Source organism: Amblyomma maculatum, chromosome 10, assembly GCF_055883805.1.
Source record: "Amblyomma maculatum isolate TAMU_Amacu chromosome 10, ASM5588380v1, whole genome shotgun sequence".
Taxonomy (NCBI): Eukaryota; Metazoa; Arthropoda; class Arachnida; order Ixodida; family Ixodidae; genus Amblyomma; species Amblyomma maculatum.
Window position 1 is genome coordinate 28824746 of NC_139353.1, and position 26201 is coordinate 28850946.

General features: G+C 43.3%; 1 protein-coding gene across 1 annotated transcript; it reads right to left on the bottom strand.

Moving 5' to 3' along the window:
- Positions 1-275: 275 nt before the first annotated feature.
- On the bottom strand, positions 276-25293 carry LOC146175997 (uncharacterized). Its single transcript, XM_084581235.1, has 5 exons — positions 25053-25293; positions 19679-19812; positions 19510-19613; positions 14563-14652; positions 276-424 (listed from the first exon to the last, which is right to left on the bottom strand). Exons 1-5 carry the CDS (start codon positions 25158-25160, stop codon positions 276-278), a joined length of 585 nt encoding a protein of 194 aa, XP_084437361.1. The 5' UTR covers positions 25161-25293.
- Positions 25294-26201: the final 908 nt, after the last annotated feature.

Here is a 26201-nt window from a genome sequence, read left to right on the forward strand (position 1 = left end):
AGAAGGGTCGCAAACATTCGCTATATTTTGAGGACACGGAACAGTGTTTACGCCATTAAACTTTATTTGAGGGCCGTTCAGTGCAATGAATGACACAGAGTACTTCTCAAAAGCGGAAAAGCGAAACGATGGTAAGGACCACCATGCGAGTGTCACTCTCAAGAAAAGTTTTAGACGGCATGAGGTCCTTACACAGGAAAATAATTTCATAATGTTAAGCGTTAGAGCATAAAAAAGCTACTAGCCACGCTGCTAAAAAAAAGCCGCTAATGCTTTCATTGCGGCACGTTACAATTACTGTAATATACGCGTCTTGATGTTTTTCCGGCGCGTATTTTTTCATAGAAAGTCAAACAGTCCTCTTTCTCGCGAGTCGATATAGTGTCACCACTATACCGGATGTCGTAGAAATTTTCTGTATTATCTGAAAAAGTAATCACGAAGAGCATGTTAGAAATATGAGGAAAACGATAATAAGATAGAGTGAAAAAAATATGAAGCAACTTATGAAGAACTACGCAGTACAAAGGTAGTACAACGATAAAAAATGATCTCAATTCAAGCAGTATATTTTAGTTCGTTTGGTTTTAATAGACTTTACTTAAAAGAACCTGTACACTTGACAACTAGGAACAAGTTCTGCTAAAATAAGCAGTAAAGCCAATTAGGCTACTTATTAAAGCGAATATTGATGTGCCGGCAAATGAAACTGTCTTACAGGTGGTAGTACAATTGCTGGGAGATGTGCAAATATATTGCGGCCCAGTTGAACGTTTGCTAGTCACAGATCGGCATAGTTATGCAACATAAAAAAGCAAACAACTTAGGTGAATGATTTTTCTCCTTCCGCATTTCCGTCATCGCATCTATTTTGTCCCGGCAATTAAGTTTTAATTTGGTCGAGTACTCCTTCCTAGTATCGGGGCCGAAATGATGTAAAGTAGGTACTCAAGCGTGACATATTCGTCACGCGGCATATATAAACGCCTAAGGTAGAGGGCATGCTGTAGACCTAAACGAGCGAACAGGTACCCTTTTATAGCAAATGCCAGTGCAGAGCTGTTGAAAAGGTGGCGGCGCAGCATAATAGAAATGAGGCGTATTCATTAAATCCCGATCGCTACTGACAGCTGGAATACCCTGTGCCTGCCTTGCATGCATTTTAATTATGCGGTAGAAATCGTATCTGTAGGAAGTATTTTTTTATTGAAATCGGCTGCTTATGCACGGTCTACTGAGCCTTCTTTTTTTAGGCAACGCGTGCGAACTCAGCACTGGACACCCGGATTTACTTTAACCATTTCCGAGCTTGAGTGACGTATGTTTAATTTGGCTGGCTGAATGTAGATGACTGGATGTTGCCTTTCGTACCCTTAATTCATATGTATTTGGCAAAACAAATTCAGCGTTTTATTTTGTTCAATTTGGTGGCGAGGAAAGCAATTGCATTTGCAAAAACGAAAGGGTACTACAGCTTGTACTGGATAAGGAGTCCTCTGGTGACACTTTCATTGTATTATTTGATATTGTGTAGGCTCAAATTCCACCAAACTAAAGGAAAAAAAACAGCGCTAAATGTTAAACAGAACACACAGAAAGATGAACGGGACAGGCGCTGTCCCGTTCGTCTTTCTGTGTGTTCTGTCTAACATTTAGCACTGTTTTTGTCTTTAGGTAAACACAATGTCACACCAACTAGTCCACCAAACTACTTGGGCAAAATTATTGTCCTAAATGTAGGACCTCTGGCCACATACGGCATGCACAATGATAAAGGAAAAAGGAGCGAATTACAAACTATACATACTAAGCTATATTCAGGAAAACACTAAATGCTCTTTCATTTTCCCAAATGTTCTCTATATCATAATCTTCAATAAGTGTAGCACAAATAATCACGTTATAATGAGGGGAAATTATTAGATCTGAAACATTTCTTTTTATCGGCACTGTTAACTGAAGAGCTATGGCATCTGAGCCCTGTAGCAAGGATTTGCGATCTCAGTCCGATAGGGCTTCATTGCAGCAATAGAGAATGCAAAAATCGTGTGCCGTGACCGAGCTTGCTGTACAAATTAGGAAGACCAGGCGGTCCAGAGTACCTCCGACCGCTAACGTGCAGCCACGCTAAAAGGCTTCGATGAACTAAAAACCTATCTATTGTAAGTCTACAGGAAATAATTAGGCCGAAATATAATTAGGGCGGCTCTTTTCTGCACACTTCTTAGAATCTAACTAGAATCGAATGATGCAGCAACTCAGTATTAGTTTCCTCATCGAACATCCATCATCATCATCATCCAGTACATGTTTTCCTAATCTATCGGCTTTGTTTAAAAAAAATGATACGCTTTTCTCGCCAATAATATTGGACCGGGGGCGTTCGGTTAATTACTGAAAGCGCGCTTTTCATCCAATAAGAGGACATTTTCCCCTGTAAACGCTTGATTATACATTGTACTGAATGTAATATTAATCGCGCAGGAGCCATAATGGTTCATATACAAGATCACATGCTTATTTAGGCTACCAGAACAAAGGTTATCTAATATTCGCAGATAATTGAACGAATAAGGCCCAGAAAGGAAACGAAGAATTATGGAAATCATTTTTCGCACAAATAATTTTCAGGCGCTTATATAGGTTCATAACGCATGGATAGAAAGCTCTTTAAAATGCTTATGGTTCAAATTATGAGCGGTGTAAGTTTAAGACTATGAACTGTGGAAAGATTATTGTCTTTCGATGGATGACCATCGCCACATTTACAACACCGCAAACCAGACTTACAGCTGCGAGCACTAAGGTCATATGACCAGCAATTGTTGAACTGCAGCAGCGCAGATGTTTAAGGATCGACACAAAAAATCAAAAGACATACTCTTCTCCCTGGGAAACATGAAGTTCCTGAAAAAGCGACAGTTAGCAACTCTGGCGGCAGCCGAACTCTTTAACCCCGGCTACAGCGATATGCAGCAAAACTGTCGCTGAGAAAAGGTCGAAAATTTCAGTGGGAGTGAAGCAAGGTCTACTCTTTTTTGAAACGAAAAGCTTCACTACGAGGGCCGGAGCCAAGCTTCGCGTGGACCGTATGCTGCAAAAGCAATATTCTGCGCATATATTCAATATATAGCATATTGTCACGTCTCGATTGAACGCCAAGGAGGACCCAAAGATAGGACGGGTTTAATAAATCAACCTGGACGAGTCTTGCGCTCCAACTTCCTTCTCTTCCAGGCTCGCGCTTGTGGGGCCCAGTCATCATCTTTGGCGTCGTCTTCTATGCGGCATTTGCCCCCCTCCTCAGGAAGCATCGTCCCGATGAGCACAAAAGGGAGTAGGGGGTCAAGGTCAGTCCGAGTTGTACGGCTTCATGCGTACAACGTGGACGACGTCGGCTTGTTGCTGGCGTCGCTTCGAGGTCGACACCCCGTCTGGCACCACCTCATAAGTGACGTCGGTTAAACGTCGCTGAACAACATATGGCCCGAAATATCGCCGCAATAGTTTTTCGGAGAGTCCACGGCGACGAATAGGCGTCCAGACCCACACTTTGTCGCCAGGTTCGTACATGACATGTCGGCGTCTATGATTGTAGCGTCGTGCATCATGCTCTTGCTGATTCTTGATCCGCACACGCGCTAGTTGGCGGGCTTCCTCTGCACGCTGAGCGAATTCCTCGGCGTCCTGATCGAGATCGTCGGTGTCGGCATTCGGGAGCAACATTGCATCCAGCATAGTTGTTACTGGTCGCCCGTGAAGGAGGCTGAATGGTGTCATACGAGTGGTGTCTTGGCGTGCCGTATTGTAGGCGAACGTGACGTAGGGAAGAATTTCGTCCCAATTCTTGTGGTTCACGTCAACGTACATGCAAAGCATGTCTGCAATGGTTTTATTGAGGCGTTCCGTCAACCCATTGGTTTGGGGGTGATAGGCTGTAGTTTTACGGTGACTGGTACCACTGAGGCGGAGAACGGTCTCCAAAAGTTCGGCCGTAAATGCAGTTCCTCGGTCAGTTATAATGAGCGCCGGAGCGCCATGCCTCAGGACAATGTTCTCCACGAAGAACCGAGCTGCTTCGGCGGCGGTACCCCTTGGCAGAGCCTTGGTCTCCGCGTAGCGGGTTAGATAATCGGTGGCGACAATTATCCATTTATTTCCGGCTGTCGACGTCGGAAATGGTCCCAGGAGGTCCATGCCGATTTGCTTAAAAGGTGTTGTTGGCACTTGAAGAGGATGGAGTAGGCCAGCTGGTTTTACAGGGGGTGACTTACGGCGCTGGCAGTCTATGCACGTACGTACATAGTGTTTCACTGTCGCAGGCAGTTTTGGCCAGTAGTATCCGTGCTGGACTCTAGCCAACGTGCGGGTGTAGCCTAGGTGACCGGCGGTTGGCTCGTCGTGACACGCTTGCAGAACTTCACTGCGGAGAACAGATGGGACGACGAGTAGATGACTGTTTCCCCCAGGGCGGAAGTTCTTCTTGTAAAGCACGTTGTTGCGAATAAAGAATGAAGAGATTACTCGGGTGAAAATCTTAGGCACAACGGTAGTTCGTTTTTCCAAGAAATCAATAAGAGGGAGCAATTCCTGGTCTTCTCGCTGCTGTTGGGAAAGCGTTGCGTCATCTATGACACCTAAAAATGCAGTGTCTTCATCGGTCATAGTGAAAGGTTCGACCGGCGCTCGCGAAAGGCAGTCAGCATCCGCGTGCTTTTTCCCAGATTTGTAAATAACTGCCATGTCGAATTCTTGTAATCGAAGGCTCCAACGCGCGAGTCTCCCTGAAGGGTCCTTTAGATTCGTCAGCCAACAGAGCGAGTGATGGTCGCTAACGACTTGAAAGGGGCGAGCGTACAAATAAGGGCGGAACTTCATAACCGCCCATACCACTGCAAGGCATTCTTTTTCGGTTGCCGAGTAGTTCGCTTCTGCTTTAGATAGGGTCCTGCTGGCGTAAGCAATTACTTTTTCTACACCACCCTGGCGCTGCACCAGCACAGCACCTAAGCCCACGTTGCTGGCATCCGTATGAAGCAGTGTAGGGGCGTCGTCATCAAAGTGCGCCAGGACAGGTGGTGTCTGTAAACGTCTCCGCAGCTCATTAAACGCTTGTTCCTGTTCTTCACCCCAGTGAAAGACAGCATTGTCACGCGTCAGCGAAGTTAATGGCCAGGCAATTCGTGAGAAACCAGCAATAAACCGGCGGTAATAGGCGCAAAGACCCAGGAAACGCCGCAATGTCTTTTTGTCCGTAGGTGTCGGGAACTTGGCGACTGCGGAGAGCTTTTCAGGATCAGGCCGGACACCTTCTTGGCTAACGACGTGACCTAAGAATTGCAGCTCCTCGTACCCGAAGTGGCACTTCTCGGGTTTTAGTGTGAGGCCCGCAGATCGTATGGCCTGAAATACAGCTAGCAGACGGCGTAGATGCTCTTCAAATGTGGCCGAAAACACAATCACGTCGTCAAGATACACCAGGCATGTTTGCCACTTAAGTCCCGAGAGCACAGTATCCATCAACCTCTGAAATGTTGCTGGTGCTGAGCATAAACCGAACGGAAGGACCTTAAACTCGTACAATCCATCGGGAGTGACGAATGCTGTCTTCTCCCGATCTCTCTCGTCTACTTCTATCTGCCAATATCCACTTTTCAAGTCCATTGATGAGAAGTAACGTGCATTTCGTAGGCGATCAAGGGAATCGTCGATGCGAGGAAGAGGGTACACGTCTTTTTTAGTTACTTGGTTGAGCTTGCGGTAATCTATGCAAAATCGTAAGCTGCCGTCCTTCTTTTTAACAAGTACCACGGGGGAAGCCCAGGGGCTCTGTGACGGCTGGATAACGTCGTCTCTAAGCATTTCGGCCACCTGGCGCTGAATGGCTGCACGTTCTTTCGGAGCTACACGGTAAGGATTTTGTCGAATCGGGCGAATCGAGTCATCCGTGATGATTCGATGTTTTGTCAAAGGCGTTTGGCCGATCCGCGATTCGGAAGCAAAGCAGTCTCGAAATTGATCTATGAGATCCAAAAGACGGTCCCGTTCTGAAGAAGACAAATTTTTACTCACATCGACGATGGTTACGGGCGTCTTGCACATTGATCCTTCCTGTTGCAGTGAGAAGCAGTGCTGCGCCTTTGGGACGCTGTCGAAAAAGGCCACAGTTGTGCCTTTCGGAATTTGCTGACGCTCGTCGCTGAAGTTTGTCAGCAGCACTTCGGTCTGTCCATTGGTCAAGTTGACTAGCCCTCGAGCTATGGATACACCTCGGCTTAGTACCAGGGCGACTGCCCTTTCGGCGATACCATCGCCGGTATGCGCCATGTCGCACTTCACTTCAACAAGAGAGCATGATCGCGGAGGTAATGTCACTGTCTCATTGGCGACACGTAAGGGCATCAGTGGTACTTCCGCACAACCAAGGTCTTCATGATTGATGGTGAAGGCAACGACGCTGTCACGAATGCTGATTACAGCCCCATGAAGACGCAGAAAGTCCATGCCCAAGATGAGATCTTTGCAACAGTCAGGGAGAATAACGAAGCTGCCAACAAACACCGCGTTTCCTATTCCTATCCGGGCAGTGCACTTCCCTGTCGGTGCCAGTAGCTGGCCTCCAGCACTTCTTATTACTGGCCCAGTCCATTCGGTTTTTACTTTGCGCAGCGTGTCAGCCAGTTTCTGGCTAATAATTGAAAAATCCGCCCCGGTATCCACCAGAGCATGTACCTCCAGCCCATCAATGGAAACGGCGAGGTCAGCGCTAACAACGTTATCTGGGTTGCTCGTCTCTTTCGGCATTTTCGGCGGAAGTGCGGCAAGGTCAGCGGTATCAGCTTCGTCGTCGGGGCTGCTCATCTGATGCGGCAATATATAGCAATATTCTGCCGACTGCGTCGCCTTATCTTTCGCCGCAGCAGCGCGGTATACGGCGCAAGTGCGCCGCCGCTACTACTGCTCGTTCACCTCCTCGCCACCATTTGACCCTTCGTTGTAGCCGCGTGTTTACCGCAGTTACTACACGTGCGCAAGGATGGCTATAAATGCACTTGCCAGAGAACAGCCGTGCGCACTCGGCATGGAAGGATAATAGAGTGTGGCTGCTGCTAGACGACAAAGAAAGTCTACCAATCCTGAAGTGCCAGTGTGGCAGTTGGCTGAAATGCAGCGAAGAAATGAAAAGCTCAAAGCTAAACGAACGGCCGAAACACCCGAAGAACGGGAGCAACACCTCGCTAAACGACGTAAAAAAGAAGCTGATAAGCGGCTTTTAGCCACGTCCTTCCAAGCTTTTAAATTCCGATATCCAGGCTTAACCAAGCTAAGCCACTGCTAATTTTTTGGGGGAGGCTAGGTGCGAAGGGATGAAATTGCTTGCCAGTCACCAGGCGCGATGAAGCAGGTAAAAACTGAAGCTAAGGAGAGCTTTTCTGGCTCTAAGCCTGACACGTTCATGGAGGCGGCGAGAATCACAATGTGGTTGTTATATTTGCAATGATTGCTTAATATATTTTCGTATTTAACACTGTTCATTCCTGCCGATTTTGCTGCTTTTTAGGCACTATTATATGTATCTATACTTCTTCTTGTACCCCCCTTGCACAATGCCTCCCTGGAGGCCTGTAAGGTATTGTAAATAAATAAATCACAAACCAATGTTTAGAATCATAGATTTGTCTGGGTCAGCACAATAAAGACCGATGGGGTATTTCCGTGACTGCTACGCCTGCTCCGCCGTCAACGTAGACAACACGGCCACGCTGGGACCGCAACGTGGCACCATCGACAGCTAAGTACACACGCATGAGTACGCCAATAAGTAAAGTGTCAAGAAGACATGACCGTTAGACTGTCTGTTGTGATTTTCTACTCCCCGTAAGTGCACATGTTAGTTTTGTTCTATAAATGAGGCCGACTTAGCGAGAAGGCTACAATGTAAAGAGAAGGTCCAGGTGTTGTTTTGTGCACTGTTAGAAAGCAAGCTTGGCGATAAGAACTATCATTCCGTTCGATGCAAGACCGTGGATGCCGGAGTGGCACTTGTATCCAAGACATCTGAGGTGTATCCTAAATGACCTAACGTTATGCAGCAATCAGGAGAGAGTGTCAAAAAGAAGAATGTATGCAAAAACATGACTGAAGTTTATCGGTGATGGCCTCAACTATCTCTCTTTAAAGGCCCTACAAGAATGGAATCTCTTCTTTGTGTATACCAGCAGTCTAAGTAAGGCTGACAGCTTTGCTCTGCGACTCGGTACAGCCGCTTTGTGAACTCGGCTGCTACTTCTTCGTGCCACGATCAGCTGACCTTTAAGAAAACCTTTTATTGAGCCAATAAATGTTCCTCACATAGCAATACCTGCCACCTTCATCCTAAATTCGGCCACCGCTTTACGATTGCTCATATACTTTACCAGAGAAGAAAGGGTTCGATGCACTGGGTAATTAACGTCCCGCTCCGTAGCGCCAGCAAGGAAAGGACGAGTAATAAACTTAAGCGGTATTCCTCCAGATTATCGAACTTTGACGGCAAATCTGGTCGCACCACCTTGCAACCCAATTCTTCTGAACCAACCACGCTATCAGCTTCTTGTTTTGCTTTTAGTCAGGTTTTACCGACGCGCTACTGACTACCATATCTTAATCCTGTTATATGACACGCCCTCTAAAAACTGGCAATCTGTTCCTTCTTGCTTAACAGTAACATGAGGACCAACTGAAAGCTATTAAAGATACCACTATGACCTAACTTATATTACAATTGTCGTGCCGACGACTGACAATTTTAAACCCTATCCCGTAATGCGGTCTTACGGGACGCATACATTTCGTCCCAGCTCTGATATCACGAGTCATTTTGTCCCCCGGACCGCTGTTTTATTCACCGACACCTCTCTAACCAGTCTTTTTTACCCCATACCTACAATAAATCGTCCCATGTTTTTCTTGGAAGAATCGCTGCATTTTTCAATACGTTCTAATTGACACGCAACTACGGCAGATCTGAAAAATAGATGCCCCAAAAACAGTTGTTCCTTTGCCAGCGCTTCGTCTAAAAAATGACACTTAGATGCCGTGAGTTACATGTGGAACATACGGCTTCGACAAGAAAATGTAATACATATGTTATTCTGCATTATTACAGCAAAGAGGAATTATATGCCAATACTCAATTTATTTTCTACCTATAAGACACAGAGCGCTCGGGAACAGTAACCTTTGCCTATATAGTGAAACACTTTCAGGACCGTTAGGGCTTATTTATCAAGCACTGGTGCAATACTCAAAAAAAGTTGTTTTGCATGGACTTGAATGGAATTTGGAAACAGACGGTATTTGATAAAAAAGCTTAATCAGCCTTTCTCACAAGGCTGCTCTGCGCATGCGCACATCTCCCCTGGTTGAAAACAAACTACCAACCCCATCTGCGGATGCGCAGTTTTAGGCCTCCGCGATTGGCGCCGCCGTAGCTGATCTCAGTGGCAATGTGTAGATAATATTCGTGACAGGTGTTTGCAATAGATGGCGGTAGCTGTCAGGAGCACACACCGTCATTTTGCTGGCGGCTGCATCTCCCAAGGACGTTTTCAACCAGTAGGAGACGAATTTTCAACCACTCCCAGAGGGCGCCACATTTTGTGAAAAAAGGCGGATTGAGCACCAAACAACAAGGAGCGCTTAGAGCACACATATTTTTCTCCAAGATATGTATTTGGGCTGAGAGACCCCGTAACGAAAACCGTGTATGGTGATACGGTGCTTTCTAATCCAAAAAAGGTAGTGAGATATGATCTCATTCTAATGAAATTTTAGTCATACCCTTTTGCCCGCTGCTATATTTCCATGCCACTGCTGTGTTTGACCGGCAAGTAACGCGTGGGAAAAATATATATCAGAAGCAAATGAGACGCGTTTCGTCATATATGGCCTGTCCAGGCAATGTTTCGGCTTTCGGTATTTCACCTTTGCGCTTTGAAATCTCTAAATGACCGAAGATCAACCCGAGATTGCTACGAGTTTCACTGTCTCAGTCGCAAATGCCATATATTTCTTGCATGGTTCCTCCCATCTAATTCCGATGAAGCTGAGACCCCAAAGCGCTGTTTTTTTTCTTCCTGGAAACAGCGTGCGGAAGAGCCCTTCCTAATGGTTTCACTTCAGCTGCACTTAGCCGGCTGGGCTATAAAATAAACATGTGCATGTTCTTCTCTCAATACGTTGTTGCTCTAGTATTCGTCCTTCATTTCATGAGATTTAAAGTTGACTTCAAACAGCGTGCGTTGGCCGTTTCCAGCTCCACACTCAAGCTGTTGTTTATCACTAAACAGCGAATTTTTCGCTTTGCTCCACTTTGTACCCTTATGATCTAGCTTTACACCAACCACAAAAAGCACAAAAATGATATTGAATCAAAATAGAAGTCCGATTATGCGAAGGCTTCCGAGAAGAAATATTCTCTGCTTGGTCGCCGGACTAAACTACATTTGACGCTCAACTTACATCGTGAAAATTCTTGTTTGCCAAAGTGTCATTAGAATTCTCTTCTCACTGTCCATGAACGATACATTGTTCTTACCTGTGGGTGCCAAGTTACTATCATCAACTCATCCCTTCTATTTCGTCCCAACAAGCCTGTGTCAACTTTCTGCGTCCTCCGACGTTTGTGTCAGTGATGGAAATGCTGCATCCGTTGTTCAAATACACACTGCATGCGTTACATCAGCTTTTTTTCTAAGGTCTTCTCATTGAATGCAGTACCTATGCTGTGGTAATCGGTATCGAAGTTCTATCAACCCATGATCCTGCTGAAACTGGTCCACTGGCTTTCACTTTGAGCCGCCGCTACGGTTTGACATCCCGCATATCAAGTGCTGCTTATGCTCCGCTGAGATTGGATACCTGTAATAATACATTTTCCTCTTTCACCAATTTCTCGCCTGTTCGATGTCACTTACGTCCCTTGACTTATCAAAGATGTCCTGCAGCGCTGCTTCATACTCGCTGTCGTGACTGGCATATACACTACTTGCATGCCGGAAACTTTGGTACCGAAAGTTTGTCCCATGACATCGCAACAGCTCAACGATTTCCTTTCGGCAAATGCTCCGATTTTGATTTCAAATTTGAGCTTCTAAGCTGCCCCCACTCAAACGTCACCCCATCTGCTTCCTCAAGAAATAATTATTATCAGGGCAGACCCTACATCTGTAAAAAGTCTAGCGCAGCCATCGGCTGAGACGGGCTCCGCAACGCTCGCATGCGTAAGCTCTAAGACGTTTTATTCATTAAAACTTGCTGTCAATATCGGTACCTGTGCATTACGCCAAACTTCAATAATTGGCTTTCTAATTCATTACAAGATATGCTGTCACCAAACCGAATACCTTATAGTACCCCCGTCCCTGGGCGCACGTCGTCCTCAAGGATATGGCAAAATCTTGACGAGCACTATTAAAGCGGTAGGTGTACGCTGAAAGCAAACGCCCAGTTTAACTTCGTACCAAGGATTTGAGCTTGTCAACCTCAAGGTAGAAACTTCAAAGTCAAGCTACAGTAACATCAGTGCTGACCTATAACCTGAACGTTTGACGATGGCCTTCGAGTTTTGATACTGCACCTTCGTCTACAGAACCACCACAGGAAAATAAAAAAAAAATAAAAACATGCGAATTATGACGTCACGAAATTACATGATAAACAGGCTGGTGAGCCTCTCTATCACAAGTCGAAGGTCAGGAGGCGAAAATTTCGGATCATGTTGCTCTCAATGGTGCTCAACATCCGCGTTGCCAACTAATTGGCAGATAAGACAAAACACTGCTGCACAATCCCGTCAAACAATTGGCTGTTGTTTAGCTTTGGTTAAACCTGGAGTATCGCGAAAGCAACATCTGCATTGCTACGCTTCTATGGCTAGGCCTAATTGTTTCACTATTGTTGAAGCTCATGACTTCATTGAGGAGGCTAGGAATGGTGAATATAGAACCATTTTCTTTACTTTTGACCTTGGTTCTCGCGCACGATCGATAGAAACACAGCCCGATAGTAGTACAAACTCTAGCCATGGCTCCACTTTATCCACTCATGCGCTGCCAAACTCAAAGTTTCTTGCATGCCACAATCTTTCATACACATCACTCGTGAAGCCAAAGAGGTTGTTGGTAAAGTCAGTGTTAAACATCCGGAAAGCGGTGACATTTTCACCCAGTTTGATCAGATGGTCACTCATTCGTTGCACCTTGATGTCACCCTCGATGGTCACTTCTTCAGGCTGTATAGAAGACCGGCCAGCCTGTCTTTCGGCTTCGTGACGTCGCCGTTTAGCCAGAAGATTTCACGTTGCTCTCTCGTCTCCGTTGAAAGTTTGGCTTTTCTCTTGTTGCGCTGCATTTGCTCAACCGTCTGCTGCCAAGCAATCATTTCAGGATATGAAGTCTTAGGCTTTTTGGCTCTCCTACGCCGTTCAACCGCCTCGACACTATTTTTCTCCATGGCTGCCTACTTAATAATTGCTGCGCGCCGCTAGCCATATATATACACCACAAACCACGCACATGGCGATGTGCAATCGCTACTGCGCATCAGAAAGAGAGAGAGAGAGGCGGACTGTCGGCGAGGCGATGAGAGCGCGTGGCGGTGGCAGTGGCTCCGGCGGCGGCCCCGGCGCGCTAGCTGCGCGGCGTGTGGCGTCACACGCTCTTCGCGCATGTGCAGCTTGGCCTTTCCAGAGTTCCGCGAAATGACTTACCGACTAGCGTAGTGTTGCTTTCGTAACAACACCTAATGGCGGAAAGCAACTGAGAAAGCAAGCTGACACAGACTAGCAAACTCCTAAAAAACAAGAAGCACAACTCACAGCTGACCGGGAAAGAACCCGCTGAAGAAGGTGCGCGAAGCTCTCCTTGAAACTCATCGCTAAAGCCCGCCCTAAAACAACTGACGCCGACAACAAATGCCTTACGAAGCATGAGCATAAAGCACGGGCGAATCTTATGTTTTTCGTAAGAACCGAAATTGAGTGCAGGATACGAACAAGAATTTCGATCCAGAAGGCACGCCCCATGATTGTTTGAACGGTAACAACGGCATTCATTTTGAACTGCAAGCTAGTTGTACCACACCCGGTAAAATGTTTTGTTTGGCAGCCTGGTGCTAGAGAAAGGCTAGGCATTTCCAACTGCGTTGTCACTATGTTTAAGAGCGACTGAACGAAATAAATGCATGACCCGTTTTAGTAGAACAGATATGTATGTCGGCTTTTGGTTTGAGGCTGCCAGTCGGCTCCTCATAATACTGCCCATCCCGATGTCTTGATATGATAGAATTGAATGGCTGAAGAGAGATGTCTTAAAAAATTACAGAGGTGTACTTTTCTCCTTAAATGCGGAAATACGAAAAAATTGCGAGTTTATAGTTAGCATTGTATTTATTAGTGCTGCGGTTGTCTTGGTCTGGTCTTCAGAAAGTCGGGGTAGACTATTGCGCGGACGGATGGGGACTTGTTTTTTTCTTCGTAAGGAGACGTTGTGATGACATCTTGTGTACACGTCAGCCACGAGGAAAGATGTGCTTTTGCTGTAGGAAGTGCATACTTAGACACTATGCATGGACAATGCCCAAATTTTCATACCACAGGGAGAAATTATCAGTCTCAGCCAGGCTCTGTAGCCACGACAGTAAACCCCAAATACTGCAGAAATGTTTTGTTGATATTGGTCAGGAAAATGTTATCGTGAAAAAAAAAAACGGGCACATACATGAGGCAAATTGGGTACTTAACAACACTTGTAAAGCGCTCGAATTTAGCTCACTACAGCCGAGTTTCCTGACCCCTGAAAATCACAATCACCCGCTTTACAGTCCTGACCTCGCCTCTGCTTATTCTCATGGTCTTCCACGGCAAGGAAAAAATTAAAGGTATGTTCTCTTGATTTGGAGCACAATGAAGTCAGAAGTTTTGGAAGCAGCTTTCCAACCGATGGTGAAAAACGGCTGTGCTCCTGTTTTGCGGTGATAGCAGAAAGCTTTGCACAAACGCTTTCTATTCTCTGGGCTATACTTTCAAGATGATAAATGTTCTTATGTGTATTTTTTAAAATAAGTTTATCAATGAACACGCCTGTATTTTTCTAAGGACGCTTGTGACTAAACAAAATACCCTCACTCTCAAAGTCATAATCGCACCCTGTACACTTTTAGCATAAAGGAAATGATTTTTTACTTTTCAAAGCCTTACATTAAAATCGAGCTGTGCTTTAAGATTTCTTTCCTTATACTTTAGAAACAGTCATTTCAGCAGTTATGTACGATACTCCAATGAAATGAAGGTAAACCTAGGCAAAGGGTTTTGCGCTTTGAGGCTTTTCGATTGTGCTGGCAGGCAACTACCCTGGAAACGTTACAATGACAACAGAGACAAGTGCCTGATAGCTTCATGCATTTGAAGCCCTTTCGGATGAGTGAGCACTTATGCAGCAATAAAATCTTATTTGCTTTTAACTATTGCATACCTACCGCATCACTCATGCTTGATGAATAGAACTTCTATAGAAAACTTACCGTTAGTGTATTCCATGACCAAAAATACGCCGCACTTTCCATCTTCACCTTCAAACAGCATTTTCTCTTCACTAAAACGACGTGACGGATCTGGGAACCAGGTAAGAAATATGCATTTTAAGCGCTGTAAGAATGTGGCGTGTAGACATTTGCTGCACTATAAAAACAAGGAGTACGGAAACAAGGCGGCTTAAATTTTTCCACCTTTCTGGTATAAGCTCGACCTTTCTGGATCCTTCTGAACTGGCTAACCTGGCGTTAGCTAGTGACCATTTGAAAAGAGCTCGCTTAAAAGGGCAGGTAAGGGTGGTAAGAGTCTGTACTTCCAAATTATTCCTTCGAGCATAGCCCCTCATAAAGATGGCAAAACATTACATCCACTCTCCCGCTTTGCATGGATCACGTTTCTTAAATATTGAGCTTTGCTCTCTATATAAATAACAACTGATATATATATATATATATATATATATATATATATATATATATATATATATATATATATATATATATATATATATATATATATATATAATTTCTTTAGATATTGTTTGTAGCGCTCATAATCACTTCCTAACCAGGAATCCTTCTGCACGTTAGCAAACAGTTATTCATTTGTCTTGGAGTTCTGACGCAAATATTCCGCGACTTGTTCTTTTCTCAAACAAGCTATGCATACGTTAAGTTGATGGAAGTAGATTGTGGCATCAGTAAGCCCGCGACGCAACCTCGGTACAAAGATAGATGCAGAAGAGCTGCATGTCCTAGCCAATGGAGCGCACGTGCCGCTCCCGCTCTACACGTCGCGAACAACAATAGTTGTAGTGGCTGCCATAGATGGCGCTGTTTGCAATTATCAGAAAGCAAGCTGTTAAGCTCTCGCCTTGAAATTTTTATGTGGACAAGTTTTTATGTTAATCACATTGCAAAGAAGGCTTCCTTCCTTTCTGCACAATGATATACAGCTTTTCTTTCGTGGGGTTTATGTTTCGTTCGAGCTGGTAAAGGTGAGTAAAGTCTTAATAGTGCTATCTCAAGGAAGAACCGCAGGTCACATCATTGCAAAATGCAATCGAAATGGCAAGGTTTGAGTTGATATTGATTTTTATATTTGAGTTGAATTTCGAGGTAACACGAAAATGAGCGAATCGCAATGAAGGTGAGAATAAAGACCTTTGTCTTAACATTAAATGTGTTGAAAATATATAGAAACGATGCAGTCTGCGAGACAATATATGTATATTGATTTCTGGCTCAGCCGGCGAAAAGTTCCTCTTTTCAATACTAAAGGGGTTTACACTTCATGGGGCTACGATGTTCATCCCGAAAATAACTTAAGTACTTCCACAAACAGATATTAGCGTATATAGTTATTAAGGCATGCGTCATTCCAGGGAAATATAATTTTACTATTCTTTCACGCAGTCGCCATTTCAAGCAATGCCTCATCGCAAGCGCTGGGCCACTTTTTCAAGATTTTATTATAACTGCACTTCGTCATATAAATGAAGAACCATTGGGCCTCAGCTTTTACTTCACCGTTATCAATGAAGGGGCATCCAGGAAATGTTCTTGTAACTATTTAATATAATGGCTATCACTCGCTGCCATTTCCGATATATATAGGGCTAATGAAACTGTCCCCTTGGTCGAGCTGTCTCTAAAGTGAGACCACATAATAGATTCCATTCGTCTATATATACTCTCAGCTAGCTGACCTCCATTTGGCGCTTCTTTCACCAGCTTAAGTATGCGACTTATGATGCAACCGTTTTTCTTGAAGCTTTAAAGGTCATATGGGTTTTCGCTGTATATTACATACTGGTACTTGTCAAGATGGAGGCTGACTGGAAACTGCCACTTGAACCTACCACATATGTGCCTCCGTGCACTTGAATGCTTTATAAACGACGTTTCAGAGAAAAGGCTCCTAAATGTGTCGTGAGAAATGGAATCCAACGCGGAACATGGAAACATATTCAGTGTAACTTTTTAGGCTGGTTATCAGCATTGAAATGAAGATTTTGCCTTATTTTTGCTACTGTTTTATTAAATGAAAAGCTGGCATTGCGACCTATTACTTTTGCTACAAATGCATCTCTAGAACATGCTGCCATTTCTTGACATCATGACATCGACGAATATTTCATCGCCCAAAGTGCAGCGGATAAAACTCGGGAAACGGCAAGCGGTTATTGGGCACTCGCGCATATTGGCCGCTTTCGCCATCTTTTTTCGGCATAACTATGCCCCACAGCCGTTCGTTTCGTGCCCAAGTGAAACTTCAAAACAACTATCTAGCTCTGTAATAATAAATTGCAAGAATTTGAGAGTGAACTGACCGCCACCGCCAGAGTTGTATAAAATAATATGACGTCACAGAACACACCTCCCGACACTCAGTAGTGGCCAAGGCGTCGGAGTGAGCGATCGGCTGTCAAAGCGCCGGTTTGTCACACTCATCGAAACCTTTAATGGCCACATTAGAGTGATAAACATAAGGCAGTAAAATTGATGAGTAGATATTCTCGTAGGATCGAAAGCTTTCAGTGAGCGGCTCCGACAGAAGAGTTAGGTGAATTTATTCCGCCGTATCTCGGCAGATTCATTAGTGATTGAAAATTTCACGCCAATGAGCCAATAACGTGGACAGCTAGCTGTGGCTCCTCGTGCATTTAACGTATCGAAAACAAGTGAAAATAAGGGCGCACTGTATTTTATAACTGCCGTCGCCACGCCGGCACTCGCGAACGGTAAGCAGACAAGAGGTCCCTTATGTTCGGTGAAGCTAGCCCTCCTCCGCCTCAAGTATGCTTTGCGATGTACAGGGTTGGTGTGACTTCGGTGTTAGAGTGAGCAAACATTCATATTCCGCAGATTAAAAATAATAATCGTATGATGTTTTCCCAGCATCAGTTTGAAATCAATGGCAGCACATATTCCAGAACTCCCAGGCATTAGGCGGCATGCACTGTAAACAGAGGAGGCGCACAATAAATTCGAACATTGTAACAACAGCGAGTATTCACGCTGGGCATTTGTGGACAGTTTAGTTCAAGGCAAACAGTCAATATAATCGAGAAAATATAAATTCAATTTCAAGGCAATCTAACCGGTATATTTCACTGCATGCTCATCAGTAAGCTTCTGAAATGTAGACTTCTACACTGGCGAATTCAAGAGAAGAATCTCGTGCTAGCACTGTAAACGGTTAAGCATGAAGTGGTTTATTCACTACTTTGGCGAACAGACTAGCGATTCGCTAAAATAATTGGTGGATATAAACTCGGTCGAACGTGTCATACCGTGTGTAACTTTGTTTAGCATGGTTCACGAAGAAAATATATTGATGGCTATCAAACGATGTGACAGTGGTCATAGATAACATGTCGATCAGGGAGCACCATTAAAAACAAAAATGATGTCAACATATCTAACTGCTTGAGCGAGCAGTGCACGAAGTGTCGCTAGTAATTAACTGAGCAATCAAATTATACATGATCTCGCTAGTAGCTCTCGAATGAATTAATACATAATTGCTCGGCTACTGAACATCCCGACCACTGGTGGTTGCGTTTCGTTAGAGGCTAAACGGATAGGCGCCTTGGCGCTTTTCGATATCAGTGGACGTAAAAGATCCCCAGGTGTTTGAAATTTCGATAGTCCTCCATTATATCGTCTCTCGTAGCCTCAATTGCTTTGGGACGTTAAGCCACAAAAACCAAGTCAAACAGAAACAAAGTATTCGGGTTCGAACCCAACCACGGCTGCCGTGCTTCAATAGAGGCAAAAAAGCAAAGCTGTCTTCTATATTGTGCGATGTCTGTGATTTTTAGAGATCCCAGGCGATAGAAATTAATCCGCACCCCTCCGCTACGGCACTCTACTTTCACTCCAACCTTCCTCTCTTCCTTTTTTGCCCGTGTCCACCGAGAAGTGCGAAGGTACCGCGCCTTCCCATTCCTTTGAACCAATTTCCACAACTGCGATTAAAAGTGAAAGCAGGGTATACGCAGCCGATTTCGACTTTTGGCCTCTTGTGTTGAAGAGCTTCCGCACTTAAAGGAATGAAAAAACAACAAAAAAAAAAACCGGAGCGGCCCATATTAAATGTAACTCCTGCGGCAGATTGAGTAGCGCCACTGCGCTCTGTGCAGCGCAAAGGTGGTTCGACGGCTTTTAGTGCATGGAAAAGGAAACGGAAAATAAGCCCGCCGCTGTTAAGCCGGCTGCGGATATTTTTCAGCAGTACTCTAGCATGAAACTGTTACTCGCAGCCAAGGTCGAAGCAAGTACGCCATGCCAAACTTTATTGTGTTAGGAGAATAGGAAGATGAAAGCTATGATCAGACTAAACGACTTCTGAACAGGGCACATCGTCTACAACAGCACTGCAATATGAGCGCGCGCCTCTGTTAATGTGAATTCTCATCCGCTGGACTACATAGTCAACAATTAACGTAGTAGATTTCTCACATTATGTCACTGACAAGTTGGCAACCGCATGGCCAATGAGCATCATAGAGCTCTCACCGGCAAAGACCAATACGTTGTGCAAAATTTGTAACCCATAGCGCGCACTGAACTCTGGTTGTTTTCGTTAAATTTCATGACTGCTAGGTAAGCAGTTATAGCGTTAAAATTAGGGAGAAACTTTGTGCGTCCACGCATTAAAACGAGGTCGCATAATTAGTATCTGCTTTGTAACTACCGTACCTTTACTGGCAACGCATTGTATATCAACCATATTTTGTCCTAAATTCGTTTTATTATTATTCGCGTTTACTGAAATTAGTGCTCAAGCCTACGCATTAAAAATGTTTATGTATGCTGCCTAATGCACATTCTTTAGTGGGCGCATCATTCCCTAGGCGTCTTTAATAGGCGTATTTTACGTATATTTTGTTACAATGGTGCTTCAAACAATAATTGAAAATGGCATCTTACCATCGACTTTATATACATTCATTCCATCGAAAAGAGGTTGTGTTTCATGGTTGTTTTGAATTTTCGACGTAGTAAATTCTCCCCTTAGATTATAAAAAGGGTACCTAGCAGGAACCAAAAGGCCGTTTTTAGATGTACTGGCTTGTTTAAATAAATGCGAAAAACTTACCCTGTTCCTTGACGATAATATCTTTTAAATGTAGCTTCCGTTTCTCTTACAGTTATCTCCTTGTCGACAACGCATTGTATGACTGGATTACGAGTTGCTTCATACACCCATATTTCCGAGTTCCTTCTAAGAAACTGAAAAAGAGTATTAAAATGGTATTTTTGTTTTGCTTAGCGCGGTCACATGAATGAGCAAAATGCTGTGTGGCTTAAGAAGTATATAGTGCGGGTTTTTTTGCCTTTTTATCTATCGGTTTTATACATCGAGAAAACACCTGCATATTCGTGGGCATTTTATTCTAACTGAAGGCGTGAAACAGTAAAAATATGGTATTGAGCATTTATGCATTTAGTATATATATCTAGAACCATATGATGATGAAATTGCAAGAAAAAAAAATTGCACTGTAACTTCTCGAGTGCTTTTTTGTGAGAGGTGAGACTAATGTCATATTAATCTCACCTACGCTGGATGTTCTGAGCCGCACTGAATTCTTTTCATCCTCATGAACTGTTGCAACAACTAAAATAATTGAAATTTTTTCATTAGCAATACCTCAGACCAATCGAAAAAAATGTTGCAGAAATAATGCTTTTTGAATGTCAGCGCTTGTTCAGCCTGTGGCTCTGTACTTAAACTTGGTTGCCGTTCTTGTTTAGCTCAGTGAGTTTTTGAAATATGAATAACAAAGGGAGGAAAAATCTGCTCTATTATATTCTCAAGCGGCTATAATGGCAGTCTTGAATGGTCAGTTTCATTAAGATGACAAGCAGCATTATTTATTTATTTACGAATATACTTTAAACGATCCATTGAAGGGGTATTACATGCGGAGTGGTACATTCAGCATATGAAAGTTTTTATGGATAATTGGATTGATGATTTTATTTATTTATTTCAAAATACTCCAGACCAGAGTTGGCCCAAGCAGGAGGGGAATGGAAAACAAATCATAACACTACGTGAAACCATTTCATGTGACACACAGCAAGAATGAATCTCAGAAGATCACATTTTTAAACATGGGTCGTTTTCGTCCACAATTGCATTTGGCAGATCATTCCAATTCTGTGCTCACTTAACAAGGAAGGATGATAAATGTGCAGATGTCCGGGCAGGGAAAAGGTAGACAGCCTTCCCATTGTTTGTGCGGTCAGCGGTGCGGTGAGTGGTTTGAGAATAGTGTTGAGGAAAGGATGGTAGTAGCACTTATCCAAGTACAATCTAAGATCTCTTTTTCATATTTGATAACTATCCTCTAACCCCAAGCAGCCTTACCCCAACAATTTATCTGACGTTGTGCTTTCCGTATCAAATCAGCTAAACGTTTTTTCAGAAAATGAACTAATAAAACATTCAGTACAAATGTCATGAGGCTCCGGCTAATTGGATCGGTAATATACAAATAAATGTCGATAAGAGTGTAAGGGCTACATTTTTTGTACAATATTATAATGTTTTATTTTGTATGTCGTACTTCATGTTTTATGCTACGATGAAGAGGGCGAGGGCTAAGCGTTTTAACTTACTCTTGCATGTAATGAAGTTATTCACTCTGAACCGTGCCTTATTAGTAGGTGTTGAAATAACGGTGGCTCATTTTTAAACGTTTTCTCTCCTTTTCTAAAGTCGTCATTGAAGTAAGTGCCTCTATTCCTAAGAGCACATTACATTGCGCTTCTGTGCTCGCGATATTAACACCACCATATTCGGGAACCAGGTGGCTGTGATATTCTCACGTCGTTCTATCCAGCTGTTTGAAATGCCGTATCTATCAATGATGCAAAATCAGGAATATATGATTTCCTGCTAGGGAGGAAAGAAACTGTACCCAAAAAATAATGGAGAGCGAGAAAATCTAAGTTTGTTCAATGATTTGACCTCCCTATAATGTCAGATATTTCCATTTGTGCACTACTTATTTTGTTTTATGCCATCCTGGCCAATTCTCCTGCGGCTAAGTGCAAGAGGCAGATGTGTCAGGATTGATGCGTTGTTTGTATCAATTTGTAAAGAATTTGTTATCCCTTTCTCTCCTGTAGAACTCTTGCTTGGGCTAGTTGATATATATTGATTCAAAAATAATACGGCGCGACGTACGGGGACGCAGAGGCACCCAAACGACAGGACTAGCGCCACAAACTACTAAATATTATTTCGCAATAAATGTGTATTTTTGTAGTCAACCAAGCCGTATCAAACATTCGACCACCCACCTATGGCATGCTTATGGAGTAAAAGCTGATGCAGAACATCAGATGAATAGAATAAATGCCAACGTGAAGGACGAGAAGAAACCATCCTATTCAATGTTCATCAAGGCCATCAAGGAGGAAAACAACCGAATAAAATTGTTTTTTACCTCTACACCAGCGTATTACCTAGTCCAAACCGTCAAAACCTGAAAGAATAATTACTAACCGCATGAGAAGTGATATATGACGACCAACAAGAAACGTAGCAAATAAGAGTGAAAAAAAAAAAAGAAAAACTAATTTTTTCTTCTTTGTCTTCGTCCGTCGCGCCGTGTTATTTTTGAATCTTTATGTGCTGAATCGCAAATATATAGGATAAAAAAGCTGTCCGCTGTACGAGTTCAGCGCAAACATAATAAAAAATAATGACTAAGCAGCAAGATAATCATAACCACGAACAAGCTGTTTACGCACGCCACGTGACTATGCATAACTGCTAGAATCGACCCATCTGCTGTGTGGCCCACAGTGTAAAACAAGGTCCCTGTACGAGAAGGTGTTCAGGTCAATCGCACTGCAGCAAAACGTGCACGTTAATGACGAGCTTTACCTTTTCATCTAAGAAACCGTCTTCATTCGTACAACACAAAAATCAATGTTTGCGATGGTTGAACAGGCTAGAGACTAAGCGATCGCCACACGTACTTTTTTGCTGTGGCATGCAAAAATAAAGTATTCGCTGTTTTACTTCAGCGTTGTTTATTATGGTTTATTATTTGCAAATTGAATACAAGCTTACGTGATTTAAAATTTGTGATATCACGGCGCTCACCACATCACAATATGAGCGTAATATCTTTTGGCTTGGTTGTTTTTTTCTTGTAGCTATATAGAAATTTTCCCTAAGTTGAATATTTTCAAAGCTTTATTGTTAAAGCAGTGCTTTATTGTAAATTGTTCTTATTTTGTGTGAGTGTGTTTGCCACAGTGCATGGATTTTCTCGGGTTTTCTGTGTACATTGTAAATCGCATCATTCGCCTAACGTATTCTGTATTCTATATCTGTTTTTATTTATGCAGTTTCTTGTGCTCAGTGAGGGCGCTGTAGGTACTCTATAAAATAAAAAAATAAATAAATTTGCAATGGCAGCATACTTAAATTGAAGAGATAATAAAGCGGTCAAAAGATGATCTGGCATAAATGAGAACCTTTCGTTTGGTAGAAAACGTGGTTCTCTAACAAAAGCAAAATTTTTTTCATGAATTCCTAATCCTATAGGGAACCCAAGTTCAAGTTTCGGCGCGCGACGCCAGCACCGTGCCTCTCCTGGTGGTGAGCCGTCAACGCTACTGGGGAGAGAAACGCGCGGCGGACGCTGCCGGCCAGGCGGCGGTAAGCCCCTCGATAATTATCAAGGGACTTTAGGCGGCGGCGGCGGCGGGAGCAGCAGTAGTACGCATGCGCACGCGAGCGTACGCGGTCTGCAGCCCAAACGGGCATTAGGAGGAGAGCGTGGCGCCGGACGCACGCGCTCTCTCAGTGGATGCATTTGCACAAAAAAATAAAAAGACTTGGATTTAGTAGGTATTTGTTCAAGAAAGCTGGTCTCCTTGCCTGTTATGAAGTATGAGATGAGAGATGAAAAGGCTAACGGTTCGTTCGAAAAGTGGAGCCTGCCTATGAAAATAAAAATGAACTGTTTCTCGCCAAAAAGCTTTCTTATGGGTTCATAACAGACCCACTTACTGAAGCATTGCATTATACAGCATGAAATCTTTTCCAAGCTGCGAGTGAAGAGATCGAAACATTGGCTGTTGTCCCACTGGTGAATGAGTTTAATTCGTAATGATCTACATGAAGGCCACGCCAGGTTCGTTTTGCAGTGAGCGTATATTCCGGCTTTGCAAGGGCATCTTCCGTCTTAAAAGAAAAGCTCTTCTAACATGCCATCGGATGATTATACCTCCTATGAACATACAAATGTGAGCTAGCGTTGACTTTTATCGCTCTCTTAAACGGGCCATTATTTTCCTACCACATACTACCACGTCTAAATAAAATCACCCGCAAGGATGTCTATATCTTTCTCCGAAACAACGACACCATTACCTGTTTGCAGGGTGCCGAATCTTCTCATCTTTACTGGCAAGTCCCAATGGTCGACGCTGATTATGCCAAAAAGGTTTTCTCTTCCCCTCCTTATATCCTTAGATCCTGTATAGATCCTTTGCAGCGGCAACGATCTGTCTGGATGGTTTTCTGCAGGTGGCGATGCGATCAACATGTTGCGCCGACTGGCTACTTCACTGCCATATATTACTGCAATTCATCCCCGATGCTCCACTGAAATTCACGCACATGACACCAGCACAGATATCAGTGCTCTTCTAGAGCAAAGGGTATATGAGTGCGCTGATTATGTGATAAATACGAAGCCGGAGTTGAACTAAACATTTACCGAGGAGTAGCGCTTAACAATCGTCTGCGTGATAGGGTAATTTCGACTTTACGTGTGCGGCTTACCATTCAACGTTTTTACGGACACCATTCCCTGATCTGGCTGTCCTATAATAAACAAGAATTGTTCCAATTTATTTTGAAAACTATTCAGGGATTCTGCTGATTAGTAATACACCGCTGCCGGTCGTGATTATTCCCACAGCAATCGAACATAAAATTAAACAAATGTTTTGGCGAGATTTTGCGTGCATCGTTTACTTCATAGAAAGCAAATATGTAAATCCACAAATTGTTTACTATAGCTCATTATTTGACACTTTAATAGCTAAATGCAGGAAAGCTTCGAGGAATTCTGATTGGCCACATGTGCAAAGCTACTTCCGGGAGCTGCTGAATGGCAAAATGGCAGAATTAGAGCCCGCGTCCCTTCTCGAACTATCACCCTCAATAAAGCCTTCAAACAATACGCCTCTCATACAAAGCCGCATACAGCAATGTCAGCGACTCTTTAGTTTATATGTTGTTCACCAGTGTCCAAAAGCTGAACTTGTAACAGCCGGAAAAAAAACCCTCACCATGCCTAAAAGGTGCTTCAGGACGCTGAATGCTGAACGTAGAGTATTTGTACTGCTGAGCCAAAACAATGCAAGCAGGATGCTGTATGCCGAATGTAGATAATGTGTACCACTCAGCCACAACAAAGCAAAGCAAACATTACCTCCTTTAAATCAGGATCCCGGTTTTGTTGTGTTACATCATCACTTGACTTCACCGTTGTGTACAACGAAACGAACAGGCACCCGAGGACCATCAGCTGTACCGCCATTGTGTTCTTTCGTTTAGGACCACTACTACTCGCTTTTTCTGATGCTGTCTTCTTTTATACTTCCATAGAGTAGGTTCGAACAGATAGAATGTTTGCGACAAGCACTCACTGACGTGTACAAACGAGACGGCGAGCATATTATGCATTGACGTTTTAAGGTAGGTTGTCACATCAAGCTCATGAATGTTTTATACGCTAGAAAATGCTTCTTCACAGCAGATTCTCAGAATCAAAACAATAAAAATGCCGAAGGAGAGCAACTGAACACCATCGTTCAAGGACTTGTCAATTAAATTGAATATGCGAAAAGTGATACTTCGGTACAGTTTTGTCTTTGCAAAGCTCAAAAAAGCACCCGAATAATCGTGAAGTGCATTGAATGTACCATTTAAAATTTCCGGAAATTATGAATTATGCATTTTTAATCAGTAACCACTTTGCGAATTATTTTTTTTTTTCACAGGGAGACAATGAACAATTATAATAGAAGTAAAGCGCTCGTTCATTATTTTCGGCTCCTTTTCTGCACTATATGTTTACACGTAGTCTATTGTAATTTTTTTGCCGTTGACAATTACCCGTGTGATAGCGACACAAGAACATAACAAAACGACAACAAAGCTTAAATAATTTCTTGCAGTATATCTCAAGTCAATTTAGATGCCTTTCTCCCATGCACGACTCGACGTTTATTTTAACATGTGCTATGTTGTTTAGATGGCAAATATAGCGAGAACAAAAAATGGCTCCTAATTTATATAGAAAAAGGAAATTTGACAGACACGCTAGCGAGTTCTGTCATTTTTAAATTTGCGTAACTTTAGCTTTTGAACCTTCAGCTTTCCATGTGTATTCTTGTTCGCGTTGGTGCACTCCGCTAATGGCTTAACTATAAGTAGCTTTCTTTCCTCATTAATACTTTTTAGCATACCAACCGCAAGCTACTACAATATTTTCAAATATAAAGCCCATGATACAAACATGAAGCCACACTTTAATAACAATCTATATATAGAACGTGTGAGCATGACCTAAACGTAA

Excerpts from the sequence above, each read along its gene's own strand:
- LOC146175997 (XM_084581235.1), bottom strand. The coding sequence starts at position 25,160 with ATGGCGGTACAGCTGATGGTCCTCGGGTGCCTGTTCGTTTCGTTGTAC. Across the intron at positions 14,653-19,509 it reads GAATGTATATAAAGTCGATG|ATCCGTCACGTCGTTTTAGT; the intron begins GTAAGATGCCAT and ends CCTGGTTCCCAG. Across the intron at positions 425-14,562 it reads GGTCATGGAATACACTAACG|ATAATACAGAAAATTTCTAC; the intron begins GTAAGTTTTCTA and ends TTACTTTTTCAG.